The sequence below is a fragment of the Macaca thibetana genome, chromosome 13 (assembly GCF_024542745.1).
Source record: "Macaca thibetana thibetana isolate TM-01 chromosome 13, ASM2454274v1, whole genome shotgun sequence".
Taxonomy (NCBI): domain Eukaryota; kingdom Metazoa; phylum Chordata; class Mammalia; order Primates; family Cercopithecidae; genus Macaca; species Macaca thibetana.
This window is the reverse complement of record NC_065590.1, coordinates 9,863,079-9,888,524: the sequence shown is the minus strand read 5'-3', so window position 1 is coordinate 9,888,524 and position 25,446 is coordinate 9,863,079. Positions and strand designations below refer to the sequence as shown.

General features: G+C 48.1%; 1 protein-coding gene across 2 annotated transcripts in view; it reads left to right on the top strand.

Moving 5' to 3' along the window:
* The window catches only part of UXS1 (UDP-glucuronate decarboxylase 1), a 94,791-nt gene that overhangs the window by 59,413 nt on the left and 9,932 nt on the right, over positions 1–25,446 (top strand). For both annotated transcript variants that reach the window (XM_050754205.1, XM_050754206.1), the window contains 4 exons: positions 3,028–3,087; positions 5,609–5,730; positions 15,901–16,020; positions 23,814–23,857. In XM_050754205.1, coding sequence (XP_050610162.1) covers positions 3,028–3,087; positions 5,609–5,730; positions 15,901–16,020; positions 23,814–23,857 — 346 coding nt within the window. The remainder of the gene's footprint in view (positions 1–3,027; positions 3,088–5,608; positions 5,731–15,900; positions 16,021–23,813; positions 23,858–25,446) is intronic.

Here is a 25,446-nt window from a genome sequence, read left to right as displayed (position 1 = left end):
TGTAGAGATTTAGAGAAAGAGATTAATTACGAGGGATTGGCTCACGTGATTATGGAGGTCGAGAAGTCCCACCGTCTGCCTTCTGCAAGCTGGAGAACCAAGAAAGCCAGGGGTGTAGTTCCAAGGCCTGAGAACTGGAGAGCCGAGGGCAGATCAATGTTCTGTGTAAGCAGTCGACCTGCCTCCATCTCTGTGTTCCAGTCAATCCTGTAAGGGACTGGATGATGCATCCACAGTGGGGAGGGCCATCTGTTCTACGCAGTCTACAGCTTCAAATGCTCCTGTCTTCTGGAAACACCCTCACAGACACCCCCGGACATAATGTTCAACCAGATCCCTGGGCATCCCGTGGCCTAAGTTGACACATAAAATGAACCATCACAAGGGTCAAGTTGTTTGGAGTAAGATGATTCATTCTTCCTGTCTGGAAAGAGCTTTATCTTCTTTGTTACCATCCCCTGCTCTGGTCCCAGACAGAACAGGGTGCTGCTGCTTCTGCTTAGAGGTGTACGTGGTGCCCTCTTCTTGCCATCACAAGCGCCTACCCCTGCATTATACCAGAACTAGACCGTAGAGGAAAAGCCCATCATGCACTTGGTGTTTAGAGAGATTCCATTTGTTCTTCCTACTTAGGGGATGCAGTCACTGTGCCCATGGGTCCTGTCACTGTGGGGCAGATTCAGATGGGGTTACCCTCAGGCTCTTCTGCACTCGGCGCCCCATGGGGGGTGGGGGCTGCTGAATGGGCACAAGTGTCGGTGATACCTAGTAGGATGGGAAAGGCTCCCAAAGAGAGGCCTCAGCAAAATGCTATTAGAGTTAAATGCAAAAGTGACTCGAGCTAGGGCTTGAGCTATGACTGAGATTGAATGTGGAGGCCTTGCAGGAATGGTAAAGAGTGCTCCAGGAGAGATGTTGACAAAAGGCGAAGGGAGACCATTGGTAGGCTGGAAAGAAACCCACGTTGGACTTTGTATTCTGAACGGAGAGGAGCCGTCATTAGCCATCTTGCACTTGGGATAAGATGCCATGAACTTTGCCTGGCTTCTTCCTGGTGAGACCCTTTCCTCTATGTAACTTGCCCGCCTCCCAGACCCTGTGCTAGACTTCTTCCTCTGATGAAAGCTTTTCGTAACCCCCAGACACTGTAGCAGCAGGATAGCTCCCTTGGCTTCACTCCCTGACAGTTGCCTCTGTAGATCCTGCGTAAGTCATTCCATGAAAGTGATACAGAAGTAGTCCTAGTTTCAACATCTTTAAACTCGGTTGTTTTTGAAATACAACACATTGCATTTGTGATGTGTGTTTGTGACCAAAGTTCAGAGAAAACTATAAACTGGAAATAACTCAGAATATAAAATGTATAGTCACTTTGGAAAACAGTTTGACGCTTTCTTAAAAAACTAAATACGCACCTACCATATTACTCAGTAATTGTATTCTTGGGCATTTCTCCCAGAGAAATGAAAATTTATGTTGACATAAAAATCTGTATGAATGTTCATAGCAGCTTTTTTTGTGTAGAGGTCGAAAACGAGAAGCAACTAGAATGTCCTGTCATAGGTGAATGGTTAACGGCAGCACATCCATATATCCCCTGGAATTGTACACGGCAATAGATTAGGAAGGATCTGTTGATACACACTGCAGCTTGGATAGATTTTGAGGGAAATATGCTCCGTGAAAAAATTCAGTCCCAAGAGGTCATGTTCCATTTGTGTATCTTCCTTGAGATGACACAATTATAGACATGGAGAATTGGTTCGTGGTTGCCAGGGGTCAGCAGGTGGGAGGGAGAGAGGAGAGGCTGCAGAAGGGCGGTGTGAGGAATCCTGGTGGAGATGGAAATGCTCTATCACTTTTATCAATGCAATGTCCATTTCAGTGGAAATAGTCACCGATCATATCAATGTCAATGTCCTGATAGTGACACAATCTAGTTTGCAAGTTTTAGCATTGGAGGAATCTGGGTAAAAGATACATAAGGTCCCTATATTGCTTTGTACAATTGAATTTGAATGTACAAATATCTCAAAATAAAAAATTTAATCAGGAAGAAAAAGATCTCAGGGTCCTTCATTTTGAAGCTACTACATTGTTGGACACGCTAATACCTCTGGTTCCCGCACGCTAGAATCCTTCCACCCCCACCAGCCTCGCCCAGAAGCGCACATAGGCTGCATGTGCCTAGCTTGTCTCACCCTCCTAGCAGTGCTTTGTGGGCATGTGTTGGCCCCTGCTCTGTGTGGGGGACAGAGCTGAGGGGTGTCCACACAGCCCCCGTCTAGTGTAGTGGCGATTGGGGATGGGGTATGTCCCCTGTCTTAAGTACAGGGTTAATGAAGGTCAGGGGGGTTCTTGGAGCCTGTAATGAACCTCTGTACACTGGGACTCTGTGAATGAGTTTGGAAGACTTTCCATACTTACTTGACTACCGTAGATAATGATGTTCTAGTCAGTTACATGTGAGTGGTCAGTCCAGGGAAGGGGTTCAAAGCAGGACTGAGGAATGTGACAGTTGCTTTGGAGAAGGTGCTGTGTAAGCTGAACCACAAAGGAGGAAGAAGAATGTGTGGACAGTTATCCAGACAGGGTGGCATGGGCAGTTGGAAGAGCCCAGGACATGTTCAGGAAGTGGCAGGTGGACCATTGTGGAAGTTAAGGAGAGAAGGGCCTTGCCTTCTGCCAACCAAGGGAAAGTTACCCAGTACAATATGGGGTAATATTTGGGGGCAGAGGAGTGCCTCAGGAAACTCCTGAAATCACACTTTATCAAACTAACGGATTCTGCATTTGGCCCTGCTTATGACAATATTCAACAAAATACTGGCCTTCTGAGAATCCATTTATGTTTTTCTTACTGCATTTGTTTTGTTTATTTTGGTGCCAAAGCAGATGCAGTAAGAGTAGATAATTGAATAGATAATTAAATGTCTTTAATACTAAAACATTGCTTAAATTGGCCAGCAAAAAATGTGCCTGCACATGTAAATCGAGTCTCTTTTATCATGTCTTTGCTTTCTATAGGGCTGGCAAAACGAGTCGGCGCCCGTCTGCTCCTGGCCTCCACATCGGAGGTGTATGGAGGTGAGTAGGGGGCTCTCTCAGGGTACGCTCACTCCAGCCCTTGGTCTATTTTCATCCTGTCTTGGAAGAGTCCAGGGTTCTTTTCTGAGGAGACTCAGCCCGCCCATGCTCCTCCCGTGCACAAGAGGCTACCTGTCAGCCTCCCCGGTTGCCAAGCTCCTCTGCCCGGTGGGACAACCTCTCATTTGATCACACATCATTGGAGCACTGCACCCTGTCACCTGGCCAATAAAGACCCACCATTTATGATTCCACGGAAGTGTTTCTGCCATTCTGCTCTGAAAACACCCCAGAAATCACACTATCTTTTTACCTGTTTGGCTGCACATGTCGTTCTTCTATGTGAGTCATGCGTGCTGCATGCCTGACCTCCCAAGAGCTCACGGGCTGGCCTTTAAGGCTTCCTGGGAGAAGAGACATGCGCTTACTGCCTCCCGTGTTGTATAACGAGTTCTGGAAGAACCTTAAGCAGGTAGTGTCAGAACACCCATGAGTTTGTTTTACCAAGCTACAGCCTCCCTCTCCTTCACTGCCTGGGAAGGAGTTGAGGAGTGGGGACCAGGGGCTATATTTCCAATTCGTATTGATTTCTCTTCAGCCCCAAACCAGCTGAGTGTGCAGGGTTTAGGAGAACTGCTTCGCTGATGCAGCGGAAGCCAGGTCCTGGTATGATGCAATTTTTCTATTTTACATTCTTACTGTGGACGAGAGAAGGAAGTAAGAGGGCAAAATCAGAAGAAACTTTTTTTTTTTAAGTAAGGAAACTGAATGAAAAAACATAGCAACAGAGAAATTCTTCTCAATGCAGTGGTATTCTTTGTAATCTCTATGAAAAGGTAGTTCATAGTCTACGTTTTTGAAGTCCTCAGCAGTTACTAATAAAAGAGCAGAGCGTGCCCCTCCCTACCTGTGGGATGTGGTGTCTGTCCAGAGGAGCACAGTGACATGTTTCCCACAGCCACCCTGCTTCCCCCACTTGTCTCATTTATTATCCGTGTGTCTGACAGGAGCCTGTGTTCCTTAGGCTTCCTAAATAACTGAGAGTGTAATTTGTGGAAGTCACCAAGTGCTCTCCTCTGACCTTGAACAACCAAAGTAAACTTTTGTGGAGTGTTTGCTTAGTGCCTTAGCCTCACAGAATGCTGGAAAGGGGAGATGATTGGAAATTATTTTTGGCTCTGGATCTTTACTTTCGTGTTAACAATGTAAGTTTTCCCTGTTTTTTTCCACGGTGATTTTGTGAGGAGACTTATTTAGAAGCTTGCCGTCCTGAGCATTTCAGTCCAGACGGTGCCTGTCCAGGGACAGATGGGCGTACCCAGCCTTTTCTTTCTTGTCCTTTGTCCAATTTATGACCATCTCTTTTGGAGTGTAGCTTGCCCAGCTCTTGTCAAAGAGCCCCGGAAAAAGGTCTGAAATCAATCATCTGGTCCATTCTGTGAATTTAAGTCAATGATTCCCTTCTCTCAGGAAGTCGTTTCCTTAGAACTTTTCTCTCACTGAGCAGTGAGAAGTTTGCCCTTCGAAAGGGAGTTTTAAACCACAGCAGCAGATACGTAGACCTTTCTTTGCAGCACACTTCTGCATTGCCGTGGAGGCTGTGCTGACCCAGAGGGATCCGCTGAGCAGACATGTGGCAGGATACCTCTCTGTTTGCCTCCCTGCACCTGCTCAGGCCCACTGAGTCCCAAGTCAGACTTCAGGGGTGAGATAAACAAGATGGGAATTTATAACAGTGCATCTTTTTGTCCAGATTTCATGGCAAAGACTTACACGTTTTATATCATAGTTGTACTCAAGTATGTATAAAATTCTAGGTGTACTAAATAAATTAGATGTATATTCACATTCCAGAAATATACTTGTGTGAATAAGAGAATTTGTTACTTGTTTTCTTCCAATAATCTCTTCCCCTGGTATGTCTTAAAGCGTGGTTGATTTATACGCTAGAGAAACAGGAATTGGGAGTGTAAAATGAGGGCTAGAAGAACAGGCTCCCATTTGCCAGGGAACACCCCATCCCTCCACCTGCCCTACAGGAGCCTCCACGTTGTCTCGTCACAGGTCCCAGTGTGTTCTGCTGATGGCACATGTCAAAGTCATCATGTTCCACAGATGCTGCGTTTTTCATTTTTTTCAATAAATACATGTTTTGCTCCAGTTATCGATTTTATAAATATAAAACAAAACCATGTATCTCTTCACATAGATTCTATTTAATTGTAATTTGCATAGCACTCTAAAAGTGAAGAACAATTTACGGAAGAGAGGGAAAACTTAAAATTGGGAGACCTGATCTTTTTCTTTTTTTTTCCCCTGTAAGTAAAATGTTGTCATTGCTTAATATCGTGTCCTACTGGAACTTAGAGAATGGACCGGAAACCTGAGGTGGCCTCTTTAATACATCTCTCCATCTCTAAATGGGTCTTTCCGAAGTTCCCTTTTGCATCATAAATATGCATTATTGATATGAACTGGAAAAAGGAAAGATGAAAACAGTCTCACTTTTCTCCCATCATAGATCCTGAAGTCCACCCTCAAAGTGAGGATTACTGGGGCCACGTGAATCCAATAGGACCTCGGGCCTGCTATGATGAAGGCAAACGTGTCGCAGAGACCATGTGCTATGCCTACATGAAGCAGGTATTTCCCCAGGGTCTGGGCTTGCGGTTTAGGCGTGCTGAGCACCTTGATCTGAGATGTAAAGTGCTGTAAAGGAATGAATGCCATGACTGATTTTGTCTGGGGATAGGTGTTTGGGAAGCTCAGTTTCCCAGTATTATAAATTAATAGTATTGTCAACAGCTTTTTCCCTGTATCTCCTTATTTTAAAAATGATTTCCTAGAGATGAACTCTTGGGTTTGGAATACTGTTTTATGACTATGAACAGAATGCTTCTTCATTGCCATTTGCTCACCAGCAGCTAAGAAGTGCCTCTTTTCCTGAAGCCTCCAAATCAATGGATCTTCTTTTTTTACTTTTCTATCAATTAAGTATAAAAATGGATGCATTATTGCTGCAATTTGAACCTCTTTAGGAATTGTTATTGATATGTATTTACATTATTTCACGCTTTCTTCATTAGTCATTGTTGTGCTGAGGTGCTTTTGCCAAGGATATTTTATGTCACAGCTTTGGTCTCCCGCATGTTATAGGAGAAATTGCTCACAGACCAACATGCATGAGGTTGCCACACTGGCCGTACTGCCGTGTTGACTCTAAGATTTAAGCCTTCATTCTCTCAGTTCTTATCTCTGACACAGGGTGTGTGAAGCCTGCCTTGCCCACATCAGGGCAGCGCAGGAGCCAATCAACTGTGCAGAGGTGGAGGTCCAGGCACAGGATATTCCATTCATGTTCTCACTGAGTGTGTCCTTGGACTTGGGTCTGAACTTCCACATCCTCATGAAAATGCCCTCTGGTATGGTGGGACATGCAGGTAAATCAACGTGGCTGTGGAACGTTGGTCCAGGACAGGCTGCTGTTGGTAGATGCAGTGTCTGTTTCTGGGAGCAGTGCTGTCAGGCCCAGGGTGCAGTCTGCAGGTGAGCTCGGGGAACTGTTGGCTGTGTGCTCTCTAGGAGGGGAAAGTGTCATCAGCATGGCCAGCATCCAGGAGTTTTCCTGACCATCTGTCTCAGGTCCCGGCAGAGCCCCAGTCAAGCATGTGCCAAGGGCCAGGTCACCTGCTCCTGACCTCGGATGAGAGTTTAATCGCCTTCCCTCCCCATGGTACCACAGAGGACAGGGCAATGTAAAGCCAGCTAGGCTCTCTGACGGGTGGGAGAGAATGTCGAGGACTCTCTTTCTCATCATGTGTTTAATGAAATGCCAGCATTAAAGATCCATAAATTAACCTTATGCTATTGTTGATATTTAAACTTTACTGCTTTATTTCTTGGCCAGAAGCAGAACGAATTGCCTTTGAAGCTACTTTAGTCTGTTGGCTTACATTATCCACTTCCTCTACGAAATGCTGATCAGTTTTAGTAGGAACGTACATTCATAATTCTGGGGCCCAGAATATCTGGACTCAGAAGTTTCAGATGATCTCCCAGACACTCAGGGCCACTCTGTGTGCACGGGTACTTAGGAGTACTGACTAGAGTGTCAGGGGCACGCAATTGCATTTTATTTAGAGTATGTTCCAGGAGTGACGTGATTCGCAACTGTTTTCTTTTGCTTTCAGTCCTATGATTGTATTTCTTACCTAGTGAATTTTTACACAGGTAAAGCTGGTGGACAAATGGGACATTTTGATTGAGCTTTTAGTTTTAATTAAATGGTTATTTGGCTAATGTAGTTGATAACTTTATGGGTATACGTATTACCTGAAGTATATGCTTGAGATAATTATGGTATTTGGTAATAATAGAGGCAGCATTTCTTGACCACCGACTGTACGCGAGGTAACAGTTCTAGGGGCCTGGACTCCAGCCAGGGTCTGCATTTCACACACATACTAACATTGGATCCGTTCCTGTCATCTGTGCCTGGGGGTTCAGGAAGGTAGCACCTAGTAACTCTGGAACATCAGCATTTACATTCCTGCTTACATAGGTCTCGGGAGCTTAATGGCATGGGCAGCGTTGCCCTGAAATCTCTGAGTAGTGTACATGTTAGAAGCACCCCGTGTGGTCAGCTGGTTCCTCCTGCTCAAGGTAACATCCCTGACGTGAACCCTGTGGGGAGGGTGTCCCTGTCACTCCCTTGGCATGGTACGCCTTCTATGGAGTTACCAGGCGTGGGCCTCCCACCCTGGAGTCCCCAACAGACAGTTGCAGAATGGCTGCAAGAGTCACTTCTGTGGCCAGGTTCACAGTGTAGTTCACACGGGTGCCGTGGGTTCTTCATGTGGGAACCACACTTGCTGCTTTCCGTCACACCGGGAGGCTTGAGAATTGGCCCACGGAAGACAGGTGCAGCACTTTCTAGGAAGGAGAGTGTGGAACTTGGGGTCTTGGCCAACAGGTCAGTGATCTGTAGTTTCACTGGGGCTCACACTCTACTTAGCACATGTGCTGAGGGTTTGCATCTGCCCAGGTGAGAAATGGCACCAAGGAAGGCCCACCTCTGGTGGTACGTTGAGGGGGGCATGTAAGCAGGTGTGAAGCAGGTGTGATGTTGCCACCCTTCCCCACGGACCCTACCCATTCCCACTGTGCGGTCATTATGTCAGGGAGTGACCATGCCCTTGACCGTAGGGGTGCTGGGGCCCTGTCCAGTTCTGGTGGCTGCGAGGCAGTCAGGAGGAGCTTGTAGTTTCCTGATGAGGAAGGAGTGACGGGACCAAGAGCAGTGAGCCTGTGAGGGTCACTGTGGTCTTGCCTGAGTTCCAGGAGGCCTGTGAAGAAGGTGCCGTGTGTTCTTCCCACCTTCCGTCCCATTGTTCATGTTGTAAATGTTGTGCTCCCTTGTAGGAAGAGCCATGGGTCCAAGACCACAAGCCCCTCTGGGCCCTAAGATTGGTACCCAAATACTCCCACTTTTGTCTGAATGGGTGCTGAGGAGGGAGGAAAATGGTCCTCTCTGTGCATTCGAGCAGACACCTCACAGCTGAGACAGGTTTCAGCTCCTGCTATGGCAGGATATTTTGCCAGGTATAGAAAAATAAGAAAATACTGATTAAGCAAGAAAAAAGAGAAATTGCTATGAGTAATCCCAGCTAGAGACAAACATAAGGGGGAAAATTAAAAACAACAACCACCACTATGTGAAGATTGTGAGAGATATAAAATGTTCGGATGAAGACGTTGAGATGGTTCTTTAACTCAGGATTTTGTGACAGCTGGCAGCAAGGGTGGGTCCAAGCACCTCTTGCCACATTGGGTCTGAACGCTGTCTGTGGCCTGGTCGGGGGCAAATCACTGGACCTCTTTGGGGGCAGCAACTCCAAAGTGATTGTTATTTTCTGGGAGTATGACTGTGTTCTGAGCACAGTGGCCTGCAGGGCATTGTGCCTTTCGGATGTGCCCCTGTCTGGAGGTGACATTGTTTGAGGATGCTCTGCACACGTGCTGTTGGTGTTGCGAGAGAGCAGGAACTGGGGCCTGGAGTGCCTGCTGCATGCTCAGCCTCTGTTACAGCTCAGTCCGTTTAATCTCAGTTAATTCCCCACAGCCCCCTCTGAGGTGGGAGGGGTCAGCCCCTCTCACAGATGGGAGGATGGGCTCCAAAACTGGTCTCCAGGTCCCTAGCCCATCAGTGGGGCCGGGACCCTCAGCTGGCTACCTGTGGGGCCTGCTCCTCCCAACACTCCCTGGCTATCCCTGCAGGCTGAAGCAGGTAAGGAAGCATGAGTGAGCAAGAGGAGACCATGCAGCTCCAAGTCCAAAGGTGCCAGGGCTCCTTTGCAGCTCACACAGTCGTGGGACGGTGCCCAGAACGAGTGGTTCACGTGCCTGCGCTAGCGTCACCCCTGCACCTCTCAGCTGGGAGATTCAGCAACGGGAGCTGCACTGTGACCTTGTCGGTTTATAGTTCTAAACATGACCTTTTCAGAGAGTTTGGTGGGAAAATTTAAAACTTCGTGTTAGGATTTATGCTGTCTGGAGACAAATGAAAAAATCAAGCAGGATGAACCAGGTGGAATAGTACGTCTGGCATATTTTTAATTCATTATTTTAACAACTTTAATTTCTTATACATAATAACATATCCCCTCTTAAGTATAAATTGTCATTTTATTGTCAAGATGCTATATAGTATGTGGATATGTCTTACTCTGAATAATATGTAAAGATTGAAAATATAAACAAGATAGAGGTAGGAAAAATTTTTTTATAGAAAAATTTCTCTTTTCCTAAGGATTCTCTTCTGAGTTTCTTCTAATGAATGAAATTTCCTAATGTATTCAAAATAGAATTTTACTTTCCAGAAAAATCTACCACACATCCCTTAGAAAAAGGGAAACTCCCTGGAATATTTTTTCGTGGGATGGAGTGAGATGGAGGTTGGGATCAAAGGGCAGAGCTTCTCCCGAATAGTTTGAACTTGCCAGGGAGGAATTAAATTGCCGCCTCTGCATGCATTTGGATGCAGTGGCTTGATAAATGTGGGGGCCTCCCCCGTAGGCTGCGGTCAGTGCTTAGTGTGCATTTGAGTTCATCGCCCCCTCATGAGTCTGACTCTGAGGTCTGTGGCCCACCCACTGGGCTGGATCTGCAAAACAGGCCACGATTCATAAAACCAGCAAATGGCAGCGTGGAAAGAAAGCAAACTCAGAAATCACCTAGTCTAATGTCCCTGAAGGTGTGGTTTTGTGTTAGTTCCTGGCATCAAAGTACTTTTGAAAAAGTCAAAGAGTTGGTATATATATTCTACCTGAGTTGAAAAAAAAAAAAATAAGCAGCCAAACCAGGTGCAGTGTTCCATGGGTAGGACTGGCACCCCAGGGGGCCTGTCCTGTCCTCCAGATCTGCCCAATAGCAGTTTGGCTTCCTGGCCCTGTGACTCACTCATTGGGTTCCTGCTGGCCGCATCCCACCTGTCCCACCTGGACACTGGCAGAGTGATATCCACGCCTCCTGGCCTGCTGCAGAGCAAACCCCAGGAAGGTCAGCTGATTGTTGATGCTGAAGCAGGAGTGCTGAGGAAGACGGCCAAGCAGTTGCAGACACACCCCTCCCAGACCCCCTTCCTCAGCCACCCCCTTGAGTCAACTTGAACCTTTTAGCACCTTTGAGAATCGTGCTTCAGCACAGTGAGCTCTGCAGTTCTGCAGTGGCCTTAGTCTTATCCACAGGTAGGGAGCAGAACCCGAGATATATGCATGATAGGCCCTAGGGGAGTTAGGGGGTTCAGCCCTCACAGCCTGACCCTGTTGCTTTAGGGATGTGCACGTAATTCTCCAAGGGAAGCGTCAAAGAGAGTCTGGGCTGCTGTACCTGGGTGCACTTCCTGGCGTTTCTCTATCCTGTTCCCTACAGGTGAATATGCTCAGGCACCTCCTTCAGGACCTGCTCCCACTATGCAGTGCTCTCTTCCACCTTCTATCACTAGTACCTTACTAGTACCTTCCGTCAGCGAATATAGTGATCATGTCACAGTGTTCAGTGGCTTGATATAGCACAGAAAGTCATCACTTAACAGCATCAGTGGGTTCTTGGAAACTGCTACTTTCAGCAGAAGGACATAGAACAAAATCAGCAGTAGCACAGGCTAGTTGCTATAAACAAGAGTTAAGTTCCCAGGCGTATTTCTGGTCACAAAACATCACCAAAATTCTAAATAAAGACTAAAACACTTCTGATATTAAGGATTTGAAATAAATGTGAGCCATCCACCTAAGAAAGACAAATAAAAACAAGATAATTATTTGCAGGGTCTCAGGTGGCCAGAGACTGTCGCAGCAGCCCCAGGTTCCAGGCAGGAGCCTGCCCTGGACAGGATGCCACCCTCTCACAGGGCATACTCACTCACACTGGGACCACTGGAACAGCCCACTTGTCTGCCATAAACAGCTTCGGAATGTGAGAGGAAACCAGAGTACCCGGAGAAAACCCACGCAGACGTGGGGAGAGGAGAACGTGCCAGCTGCATGCAGACAGTAGCCCCAGCCAGGAGGTGATTTTGTTTCTCATCAGTGTTATCATGAAATGATATTATTTGGGGACCTGTTGTACTCTCCACTGAATGACTGCATTTTAAAAGAAATTTTGAGGGAGAACCCGTGTGTCGTGAGCAGGGCAAACAAGATCAGACATAACCAGGTCCATGAACATTTGTGTCTTTCCACAAGGTCAGGCTTTTATTCATACTGTTTCCATCATAAAATCCATGTGCTCTATGCAGTTTCCAAGGAGGGACTTCTTAATACTTTCCATGCACTTGGTAATCAGAGCTGTGGTCACACAGGCTCAAGCCACTCCACAGGTCAGTCAGTACTGCAAACCATACCTAGTAGTATACTTAATATATAAATGTTTAGATTAAACATTCCACATCAAACAGAGTAACATTTAACATTGAGAGATAAGGGGAGAGGAAAAGGGGTTAATGAACCAGTCCAAGGACAGTGACTTGGACAAGGAGAGGGTCCTGGGCTTATCTGGACGCACAGCATCATCTTGCATGGAAGAGCCCTTGATTTGGCGGCAGATGCTGGGTGCTGATCATGAGTGACAGCAAGATGGAGCCTGTCAAGATGGCCATCTCGAGTTGTAGAAGTCCTGTTCATTATGGCCCTTGAGCCCTTTGGTGAGGACGACAGTAAAGGGTTATGCCCTTAATCTGGTTGGGAGTTGTCTCTGTTGATTACGCAAACATCTAGACCGTGTTGGTTGGATGCCTTTTGAAATGTGAAATGGAGTCATTTTCTAAGATAAAATCACTTATGTCAGAGGTGCTCTGTACACCGTGTAATCCCTGCTGGTAACATTTCTGTCCTTAGGAGATATCTGGGGAGGGAGGAACCCTGTACCTTCATTATTCCTCTTGGATCACCTCTTGCTTCTCGGGCCTGCTGTTAGTTGGCTCCATGTCTTAGGACCTGCATACCCAAGCCCTCACTCCTCTCTCAGCTGCTATGAATGAGGCAAGGAGGCGTTTGGTGCCAGCTTACACTGTTCCAACCTAGCTGGTGTTTCCAAAGGGCCTTTGGGAGCCTCAGCCTGTCCCTTACAATCCTAGCGTCCTGGTGGCAATGTTTCTGAGCTATTCCACACATGGTCACCGTCACTTCAAGGTAAATTAGTGTCATCAGAAAATTGGGGACCGAGGTCAAGGGCAATTACTGGGTTGAGAACCATCCCTTGGAGGTAGATAGTAATGATGGCAGTTTTCAAAACGGTTTCAGTGTTTTAACTCCTGTGTTGTAGGTAGAATGGATATTATTGTCCTCATCTCAAAGATTAGGATCTTAAGTCTTAGAAGCTGAAGTGACTTCCTCGGGATAATGAATCCCAGGATGAGATGAGGCCATCCAGACATTCCAGCCTCCACCCTGTGCAGGGCCCTCAGCATCCATCCTCTCTGAGTTTCCGTTGGTTCTATGTTGGCGCAGCTTAGGCTTGTAGGAGTTGTCTTGACCTTCCTGATGCTTGGAGCTGTCCATGACTCATGGGTCATCACAGGGGACGGAACCACAGAGCATAAAGTGAAACCTAGCCGTGCCTAGGGATGAGTCAGCAGTTAGCTTTCTGACTGACAGCCTTGTCTATGCTCAAAGGCACCAGCTCAGTGTCAGCAGGGCCTGACCACTCGCAGGCAGAACATTGTGTGGGAGTCAGGGGTTCATGAATGTGTTTGCTTCTTGGTCCTTCAGAGGTAGGCTCTCCCTTAAATGAGACAGTGTTGCCTGCTGTGCCCTTCCTGGGTTTTCAGCCTGGCTCTTCCCTTCTTAGGAAGGTGGCTTTGGGTCAGACCCTGGACCTCTCCTCAGCTCTGAGATGAAGAATAACTATACCTTTCTCCAAGCCATGCATGTGGGTGACAACTGAACTGCCACCATGAACAGTGGTGTCGGCACCCACCAACTTTCCCCCCGCCTGCCCACATGGTCCCACCGTGAGGACCAGTGGGAATGAGGATTCAGCAGCAAGTGGACTATCCAGATTAATTGGGGGTCACCTTTGTATGAAGGCCAAGGGTTCCCTGAAGCTACCTAGAAAGGGATAGATGGGCATGCAAACTCCAGAAGACACCATCGTCCCAGAGGAGAGCAGGTCTTAACTGGAGTGAGCCTCGGGTTCCTGTCTATTTCATGTAAGGAGTTTCGGCTTCATGAGTAGCTCGTCTTACTGGTGTAGACCGGCCCTGAGAGCTCGCGTTCTTAGAAGTGTTGTTGCGCTCACAGCTATTGCACCTGTGTAGAAGGGCTGCCCTCTGTTGCTGAACCATTACAGACCCAAATAGAAAAGCCACAGCAAGCAAGCCTGTTTATGGGTTGGCCAGTTAATGTCTGCTCATCCTAATGAGGCCACGTTCTGGAATGTTGTTTTGTGGAAAGGGAAGGTCAAGAAGATAAAAGCATTTGATTTGCTGCAAATTTTGCCTAAACCATTGAGCTTTTCCCCTGCTAGGCACATTGGGTTACTGTAAATGTGCTGAGGTTTTCCCAGTCTCTTCCTAGAATAAAGCCACACCCATTCACTTTGGTTCTTTCCTTATCTTATCAATGAAATGCAAGTGGGTACTTCTGAGTTATTTTCTGTTGAGAACAGCATCTCTGCTCCCCCACTCTTTTTAATACACTCATTAGTTCGGTGGAGAAAAGGGTTTATTCTTGGACTTAGCTCATATCTTTGTAACTGAGTGCCTCCTGTGAAGTATTACAGTGTATTGCTGGGAAGAATTAGCACTAATAAAGCACTCTGGCTTCTAAAAGTTAACTGTGTGCTTCTATGCCTCCCACCCTTTTTCATATCACAGCACACGTAAAAACCTACCCGGGTTTGTGGAACACCCTAGGGAAATTGACAAGGCTGCTGTGGGCTGAAGTGGCAGCCGTGTCACTCCAGCCACTGAGAGGGCTGATGGGGGCCGCTGGGACTCACGCCTCATGCCCTTTAACTCACTATACTGGTGGGAGACATTCTGTGCTAAGTAAGCCTTGTTAGCTAAGGGTTTGTTGGATTCCCACTCCCAGCCCATGCCGGCCTAAGGTGTTGGTATAAATTGAAAAAAGAACTGTTTCAGCTGGTAGTGATAACTGGCACCCAATACAGCCACTGGGCCTGTGCTTCCGTGTCAGAACACTGAGGTGATCAGGTGACTCCTTTCCCAGTCTCGCTGTGACCGAGTCGGTGGCCTGCCTGGGCAGTGAGCAGTGGAGCGGGAACGGCAGACATATGGGCGCGGTGAAAAGCAGGAGCCCCAGGTCCTCATGCCCAAGGCCCCCTGCTCTCAGATGTCCAGAAAGTGCACGGTTGTTCGGCAGGGAATCAAATGTTAGATACATATATACTGTAAAAGCCCACTAATTCAGAGTTTGTGATAAAAATATTTAATTTTTCCATCCATGGCAAAGCGGTCTGTGAAGTAATTAAACATGATCATTTAGAACAGGCTTTTGTTATTCAGATATGCACTTCCCCGATTGCATATTTGAAAACAGGCTTTTCTGGATTACAAAAGTAATACATGTTTATTGTAGTAAAAATAGAAGCATTAAAAAATACGTAGAAGGAAATGAACATAGAGATGAAAATGAACAGGAGGGATGACTGTTTTAAACAGTGTCAGTATGTTTCTCTTTCCAGGCCACTAGCTAATAACCTATACTGGGCACTAAGTTGTATTTAGTTTTTCACTAAAACGGATGTTTTTCAGTCAAACAGATTGGGAGTGTAGTTGCAAGGTCACTCAGTAAGAATATTTCTGTGTCCCCTTTTCCTGAGATAGAGAGCCTTCTTTTATTTCTCCCTAGCTATTAAATATTCATTGACATCCAAATCTCTATTGAGTGATAAATTTGCACAGTATATTATGTGAAAAAGATTAGAAAAGCATATTCATAACGTGATCCCATTTGGGAAAATATATATTTAACTGGGAAAAAAATTTATATAAACAAAAGTTTTTTGATCCTTGTACTGTTTATCTAGCTGGTTTTCTACCAAAATACTAATGCTGATGGCCTTTCAGTGATGAGATCTGGGACGGCTTTGCCTCTCTTTGATATAGCCCTGTGTGGTCTCCTGATTGGTTTATAATGAGCACATTGTGGAATCAGAACAAAAAAGCCATTTCCATTTTGAAATGGAAAGCAGAACGTTTCCTGAAATGCTTTGCGTGCAACACACTGGAAATGCAAAGTGATCGCATGGACCACGCAGGGGAGCATGCCTGACCTCCTCTTCTCTCTGTTCCAGGAAGGCGTGGAAGTACGAGTGGCCAGAATCTTCAACACCTTTGGACCACGCATGCACATGAATGATGGGCGGGTGGTCAGCAACTTCATCCTGCAGGCGCTCCAAGGGGAGCCGCTCACGGTAGGTGCTGGCCTCGGCGCAGGGAACACGTTACAACCCAAATCAAAGTCAGCTCACAAAGGATGAGGGACGAGTGCATCTCGGTTCGGGGAGTGACACTTCTCAAGCTGCCATGTCGTGTTTGTGTTCATCCCCGCTGCCCTCCACTAGGGGGAAGGCAGGCACGGGGACAGAACCCAGATGCATGACTGCTCCACGTAACTCGAGTCGCCGTGCCCTCCATGGCCACTGAGGTCTCTGCCCATGCCTCCAGGTCTGCCTGCCTGTACCAGCCGGCCTGTGAAGACCTTCCCCGACATATTTTTGGCCTGCTGGCTGTAGCCAGAGGTGTGCCTGTACTGGGTGTCCTCGGATGACCAAGAAGCCTGGGCTGGTAGGGTGAGGAGGTGAGCCGCATCTGGTCAGGCTGGGCCGTCACCTTGACAGTGCCGGCAGGCCCTCAGTACCATCCTCTACTGGCCACCCTCAACCCAGGGAAACTTCTGGAGCCAGCAGAGGTCCCAGTGATCTGTGGTCGGTGGTCCGAGTGTGTGGCAAGGATGTCTGTGCCGACAGTGACTGCTTGGTACCCTCGGATACCATCTGGGGTCAGGGTGGGCTGCTCATTCCAGACCTGTCCCCACAGCCCTCTGGCCTCGCTGGGAAGGAGCGCCCCAGGCCTGCCTGGTGAGAGGCTCTGCCGGCGTGTTTGGTTTTGCTAATCCTCCCTCCCACCCCCACCTCCCCCGCCATTCCTCTTCATGGTTATCTGCCAGGCTGCTTTGCTCTGATCTGTAGCCTCCTAGAGCCCTTTGCAGCGTGGCATTTAGTGGGACTCAGGAGTTGATTTGCATCCTGTTACTCTGAAAATCCTGTAGGATGGTTTGTTATCAATGGAGTGTATTCCAGGGGGAAGAATTAAAGCTCTTTGTATTTCTGTGTAGTACATATGCGCCTACCCATTGACCAGTTGGTCACGTTAGCTCACTCTTCTGTCCCATGATCTGCAGGTGACATTACTCACCTCCTTTTTCAGGTGAGGATGCTGGAGCACAGAGGTTATATGAGTTGCCCAGGCTTAGGTGGCCACACAGTGATAGCCTGGGTTTGAAGCCAGAGCCCCTGCTCTTCATGAGCGTTCTCCGTGGTGCGCATATCTCCTTGTCTGTGTTAGCTGCTCCGCTGCCAATGTAGAACCAAAAGCCTAGCCTGTTACACAGTGGGATGGCTCCCTGCGGGCAGCTGCATCGTATAGCTGAGTTTCGCTGAATGCACTCCAGGGAAGAGGTGAGTCCAAACTCCAGCTTCAGGCTCCCAACAGCCCATGCCAGCTCTCCCACGTCCCCCGGTCACTAAGTGGTATCTTGGTACCCAGAATGGAGGCTCTGTGACCACACATGGCTCTTCTCCTTCCTTCACTGCACAGATCCACCTGCACATCCTAATAGCCGTGCCCTACCCAGGTAGATCCAGACTTCAGTCCCTGGTCTACACTGTTGCCGCCCCACCCCTATTTATTGCCATAGGCTTGGAGCCACTCTCATTCTCCCTGTCCTGTGTACTCTCAACCCCGCAGCTGGAGGGAGCCTTGTAAAGAGAGGTCAGAAGCTCGAGTGGCTTTGCAGCTCCAGCAGAGCATGGGACGCGGCCCTGTTGCCTCCGAGCCTTCCCTCAGGCCGGGCTTCCTTGCTCCCTTGCTCCCTTGCTCCTGCCTGTCCCAGGAGCGTCTTGCTTTTCTTCCAGGCATTCTTGTTCGTTCATCCTCTCCTTAAGGGAAACTTCTTGATGCTTCTCTGCATTATGGCAGCAGGCTGGTTACCATAACCATGTTAATTGTCTTCACTGCCCTTGTAACCAGCTGAAATACGAATTTTCCAGCCCCAATCCCTGTTAGTATAGTGTATGCCCTTCAAAACCAGGAACTTTGTTTCATTCGTGGTTGCATCCCCGGCTCCCAGAAGACCACCAGGCACATGGGCGCAGGAGAGAAATGTTGGGTGGACTAGTTACTGGGTTGTAGTGGCCGCTTTCCTTTATGGTAAGTGAACGTGGTGAAACTTCCTGTCATCTCATATTCCCCTCTTGCTGCTGCTTGGGGTTCTGAGGAGCTCGTGCTGTGCCCTGCGGACCCCTTAGTCCACCTGATCAGTTGAGAATTCCACATCTGAGGACAGCCTGGTGCCTTTTTAGTGACTGTTTAGAAACTCCCTCATGCTGTGAGATGAGAGCTGCTTTGTTTGCAGAGTAAACTGTGAAAGCCTCCAAGAAGCAACTTGATTTAGTGCCTCCTTGGCAGCAGCCAGGGCTCCCGGTGTCCCCTAGCCACCCCAAGAATGCCTGCATTGTTGGCAGAGGTGATAATTCATGTGTTGTCTTCACACCAAGCAAGCTTTTGTGCCAGAGACAGAAGGGAGAAGATCTCTGGAGCTGTCCATGACCGCAGTTAATCCAGAACGTGGCGGGCCTCAGTCTCTGTGGGCACCTTCTGGTGGCAGGAGGCAGAAGTCCCGAGGGAGGCCTTTCAGAATGTGTTTTGTTTCCTTTGTCACACAGAATTCTGTTTCCCACCCAGCAAGAATTTGATGAAGTCACTGACTTCATTCTTTTCTGTCCAATTGAGATACCATGCCTTGCTCTTGTCAGACGGCTCTATGGAGCGGTCTGGGGAGAGACTCACAGGCCTGCCTCAGCCAGCCTGTCTTTAGAAACACTCGGTTTATTGAGGAAGGGAAATAAGGAGGCGCGTCCACCTATTTCCTTTTCTGCTACATTTCCAACAAGTCACTTCCGAGATGAAGACCTCTTTGGGGTGGTCGGAGACGGCTCAGTGTCTCGTCCTCCCTTTCCAAGCGGGATGGGCGTGATTGCTTACCTTGCAGCTGTGTTTTTGAGCAGATTCCTCATGCCTGTCTTAGCATCTCACTTGCTGCTGTACCAGATGCCTGTGAGGAGGACTCAGGGAGTATGTCACTAGGTTAAGTGCATCATACATCAAAGCTATATTTTAAGTGGAGTCATGTAGAAGTTCAGCCAATTTTGCATCTCAGCTTAGAAAATAGATGAGTATAGTTCAGGTAGAGCTATTGTCCTACGTTTATTTTCGAAGAGACTTTGGCCCACAGTTCAGCAGCACATTCACAGGAGGGGTTCACTCTGCTTTCCACCTTACGTGATTTTTCCCAGGTTTGGATTTGCCCAGGACAGGTCAGACGTGGCAGAATTGGGGTTTGAATCCAGTTCTATATCATTTTAAAAGCCTTGCTATTCTTCCAAAGGGAAATTTTGGAAAAATCATACTTCTAAGACCAAGTCAAAGCTGGTATGATGTTTAGCCTTTTTACTGATACTGTGGTATGTTAAGTGATTCTTACATTGGGCCTTTGTTTGTGACAGAGGGCCATAGGATTTGTTAAACAGTTACTAAATGGTACTGAAGTATAGTGAGGAAGACTTTATTCAGGACCATCATGACAGGAATACGGATCATTGCAGTGGGATTTTTCAGGGGGAGAAAGACTGGGATCAACTCCAAATACAGTACAGGCAAGCAGAATTTTCAGCCAAGGAGCAGGGAGGAGATGAGTGGATAGAAAATGATTAAGAGGAAGCCTCAGAAGTAAAGAGGATTCTTTCTAAACCAATCTAACAGGATTCTTGCTGATGACAGGCCAGGGTGATCGGACACACTCTGGGGGATATGAGGAGTGAGGAATGTGAGATATCGAGGGTAAGGGTTTCTCTAAACTGACTTAGCAGGGTTCTTGTTAAAACTAGATTTTACAAGGAAGTGCACAAATGGGCCTAGGAGAAGGTACTAGAGCCTGAATGAAGTTTGGCCAAGCAAAGAATCTTTGTCACATCTTAAACACATAAAGCACAGCAGCTGGGGACATTGCCAAGTGATCATGAGAGCTCCTTGCTGCTCCTCACCCCCGGCTGGTCCTCTCCCCTGTTGGTGACTCCTTGATCATCACGCTGCTTTGACCCGCACACAGCCCTTCGTTCCCCGGCCCCCTGTAGCAGCCTTGACTCTTGCATGAATCTCCTTGCATCTGTCCTGTTGTGTGAAATGAAGCCAGAGGGACCGAATCTCACACCCTGTCTTCTGTTAGAAGAACAATGAGGAGGCTGAGGGAGCTCTGCTGACGTCAACTGTCCACACCAGATCCCTGTGATAATCATGGCCAGATTTTGCTGCACACCCAATTTGTGCCAAGTCCCTGTGGGCCTTATCTTGAAGTGGGGGAGATAGAAGGCCTCAGACCACGCTGGGAGGGCTGTACACGGGCTGCAGTTGAGTTCTAGAGCCCGGGGAAGACAGATAGTTTGGATGGGGCATAATTGCATCGCATCTTCTCTCTTGCACACACACCCTTTCTTTTACTTTACATTTTCACATTAGCACACTGAATATTTCATACATGAATTACAAATCCTCATGTTGCAAAGTACTGTGTTAGTGAAATAGGGAGGGTAATTTAATCCCAAGTATAGATGATGGATGTGATATGCTATAGAAACTGAAATCCAGCAGGACTCTTAAGGATACAAGGAAGGAAGTGTTCCAGGCTACCACTGACATTGCATCTTAGCCTAATGCACACACGGGAGCATACAAACCTTCAAGACTCTGTCAGCAAAGCCTGTCGGGGTTTGCAGTGGGCGTCCCACGGGATCCACGCCTTTCCACTGCAGCCCGGCAGAACAGCCACCTCTTGTACTAGGGACTATTTCGTTGAGGCCCAGTTGCTTTGTGGACATCAGGTGGGACCTCAGAGGGGGTGCCGCTGAGCGGCTTGTGTCACCGAATCTGAAGGGAGCAGAGCTTACCCGGTGACCGTGGTGCCTGCAGATGAACCTTGTGTCGGTGCTGGCTGGGCGGGGAGCTGCCCCTGGCGAGTCATGCAGGGAAATGCGCCCACAGTTGTAAATCTCCTTCCAGTGCGCTTTGAATGAGGCAACAGTGGGAAACACCCAGCAGCCTGCAGGTTATTTCGGGAGCCTTTTGGACTCCCCAGACTGCAGCCCTTTGGGATGAAGTGACATTCAAGCTGCTGAGTGTCTCCGCCACAAGCCCCTTGTTTGGTTGAGCAGGTACCTGGTGTGGTTCTTCACATCCTGAGCCTGGCAGCCTGGGTTAACCCATCCCGGTCTGTTGGTTATCCAGCATGTGGTTCCCTGGATTGTGTTCCCCCCAGGGCATGTTTGGGTGGAATAGAAAGCCGCCACTGTGCTCTTCCATGGCTCCTCTCTGAGAGGCGGCGTGTGCGTGGATACCGCAGCTCTGACGGGCGAGCCTGGGCTTTCGATCAGGCTGAAGACTGGCCTCGACTGGCTTGTTGAAGGCCACTGCCACTCTGCACAAAGGTGGGCTTTCTGTGAATGTGGCTGGAATGCACCGGCAGACTGGTGAGCCCACCGTCGCAGTGACCCTGACTGAATGCGGTGGGAAGGTGCAAAACAAGTAGCAGAAGTGCATCTGTGCGCTCAGCTTTGAGAGCAGAGCCCCGGACGCAGGCAGAGGCAACAGGCAGGACAGCAGCACAGCCCCAAACCCACCTGTGGAGGAGCCTGTGACGCGGGAGTTGCCTAAATCCAATACTCACTACAGTGAGGTCATAGAATGGCCTGGTGCCAGCCTGAGAGCCACAGTTTGAAAAAAAAAAAAAAAAATTGTACAGGCAGTTCCGAAGTTATGAACACAATAGGGCAGGAAGAAGAATCCTGGACTTGGAGTCAAGATAAATTTGACTCTGCTGGGTGCAGGTCACTGCAGCACTTTGACCTTCCATCAGCTCATCTCCAAAATAAGGTTGTGAAAAACAAGAAGAGTTACACCTACAGCACTGGTGTAGAGGCGAGTTTCCAGGCTGAGGGAGCTGGCAGTAGGTGGACCTCCTCTCCTACCAAATCAGGCCCCCCGCTTCCTGCCTTCCTCACGTGTATCAGAAGGATCAGCCAGGCCAGAGAATCAGGTTCAGACAGAACTCAAGGAATTCCCCTCTGCTTCCAAGAGGCCCATGCCCATCTTTCCTCAATGTTCCTTTACTGAGATTTGTTGCAGCTGTAGTTTCTGTGTTGACAGGAATCTCCATTCCTCAGTATCTCCAGCCTTTTCTCAGTGGAAGGCCTTACCCCCAAGAACAGAACCTACATAGATAGAACTGATACACCTGTGAAACTGGCATATGTAAATGCTTATTAAGAAAACACAGAGATAGCCTTTGAACCTGCTAAATAAATAAGACATTCAGGAGGTTTGAGGCATGTGCTTTTTTTTTTTTTTCTTTTGAGACAGAGTTTCGCTCTTCTTGCCCAGGCTGGAATGCAGTGGCGCGATCTCGGCTCACTGCAACCTCCGCCTCCCAGGTTCAGGCGATTCTCCTGCCCCAGCCTCCCGAGTAGCTGGAATTATAGGCATGCACCACCACACCCTGCTAGTTTTGTATTTTTAGTAGAGACTGGGTTTCTCCATGTTGGTCAGGCTGGTCTCGAACTCCCGACCTCAGGTGATCCGCCCACCTTGGCCTCCCAAAGTGCTGGGATTACAGGCATGAGCCACCGTGCCCGGCCATGCATGTGCTTTTCTTCCCCACCTGCTCCTTCCCCTTTTCCTTCTCAGAGCTGGAGGGAGGAGCTCCAGGGAAGCTGGACTGAGTATCTGGGGGTGAGGGGGCTGGTGCTGTTCTCAGAGCTGCTGGCAGGGGCTCTTTTTTGCTGTCAGGCGGGAGGAGGCCCCAGGGTTGTTTAATAATCAAGCTTTTCCCAAAGGCAGTCTATTCCTCCCAGCTGCCTGCTTTCCACTACAGGAAGGCACACAAGCAAACAAAACCTCCGAGGGCACTCTCGTTCCTGTGATGCTGCACTTAGGAGATCTCCCCAAGCACCTCTGTTGCCATCTCCGCCTGAGTGGCGTGATCCGTGATGCTCCGCAGGTCGTTCAGCAGATGCTTATCCCATGCTAGTATCGCACCATGCATCGTGCTGGGCTCCAGCAGGGCGAAGAGTATTTGGACACCAGTCCTTCTGGGGAGTTCACAGTTGGGGGCAGTTGGCAAAGGGCTTTCCCTGGGGAATGAGCCAGAGGAAGCTTCTCCAGGAGATGGCATCAGAGCCTGTCCCTAAAGGATAAGTAGCACTCTGCCAGGTGGAAAGTAGACAAGAGGGTCTTGGCCGGCAGAGCAAAGAACACAAGCCAAGCTATGGAAATGTGGAGCAAATGTGCAGTGGAAACAAAGGAGAATGTGACCCTCCCTCCTGCCTCCTCCGCGTCACTTTCAGAGTCTCCTGCATGGCTCCACCTTGGCCTTACATTAGAATCTCCTGGGGAACTAGCTGTAACAATACCAGGAGATGCCGGCCTCATCCCAAACAGTCTGTGGACCAGCCTGGGTGGCGTCCCCGGCTCTGCTGTTGGGCAGTCGGAGTGAGGAACCCCAGTTAAATGCACGTGTTACTGTTTGTGTGTAGATCTGTCACCTAGCTGGACTCTGAGGTCACAGCCCTCAGAGCCTCACATGATGCCTGACACATCATAAGACTCCAGCAGAAGCAAATTCCTTCAGGCACTGTCTTTTGAGGGAAGACTTTACGCATCTATACCAGCTGCACGCTTTAGGTGTTGCTGCCCCCGTCTCACTGTCGGGGCATGGTCTCGAAGTAGAGTGCGGGATGTGGCGCTAGATGCTTGGAGTCAGCATCACTGCCCCCTGGGATCAGTTTCGAGGTCAGTCTATGTCCCCTGAAGTTCCAAGGACACCTACCCAGTACTGGTGTGGTTTTCTCAGGAGGCCTAACTGTTGGTTTCCTTCCAGGTATACGGATCCGGGTCTCAGACAAGGGCGTTCCAGTACGTCAGGTAAGACCGTCCTGCCCCGCCCCAGCCTTAGCAGTGCCTTGGAGCAGGCCTACTTGACAGTTCAGTGTCTTGTATATATTAACCATTTCCATTTCCACAACACTAACTATATATTGATTAAAAATGTTTAATTTTATGATGGGAAAACTTGCTGTTCTCTGTTTAAAAGTTAAAATTTGCATTCATCTCCATGACTATTGTGACTCATGTGCTAATCTTTTACTGCCACCTAGCGGTGTAGCGCTGAAGTTGCCCAGCTCTGAGGGTGACTTGGGTGATTTCAGCGGAAGTTAAGAGATGGCCTTATGCATCCAGCAAACCTGTGAATGCCAGAATCTGACCCATTGCAAACGTGGCTCGCGGGGTGGAAGAGGTAGTCCTTGTGGAGGGCACAAGGTAGATAGTGTTCTCATGTTGAATTTCATGCTGACACTAAATGCAGATAAAAATATGTTTTTTGAATAGATTCACGTGGTGATTTTTATTGTTTTCTTGGCAATCCTTATAAATCCACTGTTTTGTTGTTCCATTCCACTGGTGATTAATTTTAGAAGGCAGTATGGATTCTCAGAGTGGTTAGGATAGAAGCAGTTGCGTATGCCAGAGTGCATCCACCAATATGTGGCTACTGTAAATTCTGTGAAAGTTTCTGGTATCCTGAATTGTTATAAAACCCAGTTCTATATTTTGAACCCATATATTTTCATTCTTCATTGCAAATGCCCCAGTATGCCTGTCAATCAGGAAGTGTTATTCCTGCTGTCTTGGCGCCATCCCAGGGGCACTAGGGTGAGATGGTGGCTGTTGTGGTGCAGGTTGGGGTGGTGCAGGTCAGGGCAGCCCCCGAGTCCCACGTGAGCCAAAGCAACCACATAAAATTCTATCTACCCAGGACCCTTAGGTAAGGGTCCTGGGTAGGAGTCCCTAGGAGAAATGAAACTGGTAGTCAACTAAAATTTTAAAAACAATTCAAAATAACCACTGTAGATTTTTGCTGAAAGTATTTGTGAATTTCCATTTACTCCAAAAGAAAGCTGTGAGTAAACATTTACACAGTCAGTGGTTTTTTTCCTCCGCATCCATCAGTATCTTGCCTCAAGGGGCAAAAAGCCCGAAAGTGTACTATAACCAACTATGTTGCCTAAATAGGCATGCATATTCTAAAAAGCGATTTAATGGGGAAATGGCAGCTGCCCCCACTTTGGGACTGTGTTCATTTCAAAGCATTTAGCATAGGCACTGTGTCCCTGGAGGAACTATCATGGCACACTTCTGTATGGGAACCAAATTGTGGGCCTCCCGTGGATTGAGTACCGTCTTCGCATAGTGACAGGTTCTCATCCCATCCTCCTCCACTCACCCAGCTGTGCCCTTTCCTGAGGGAGTTTGGCTGTCCTCGGTTATGTGTGCCTGCCTTAGGCTTCCTCACCAGTGGCCCCCAGGCTTCTCCAGCCCCCACACCACATGGAATATCAATGAGATGTTGTGCGGTAAAAGGAAATCAGTCAGAACCCATTCTTCTTTCTGCTCTCATTATCTCAAGGGCATTGCCTGCAAAATTCATTTAAAATAGCCTCAGAGACTTTTCT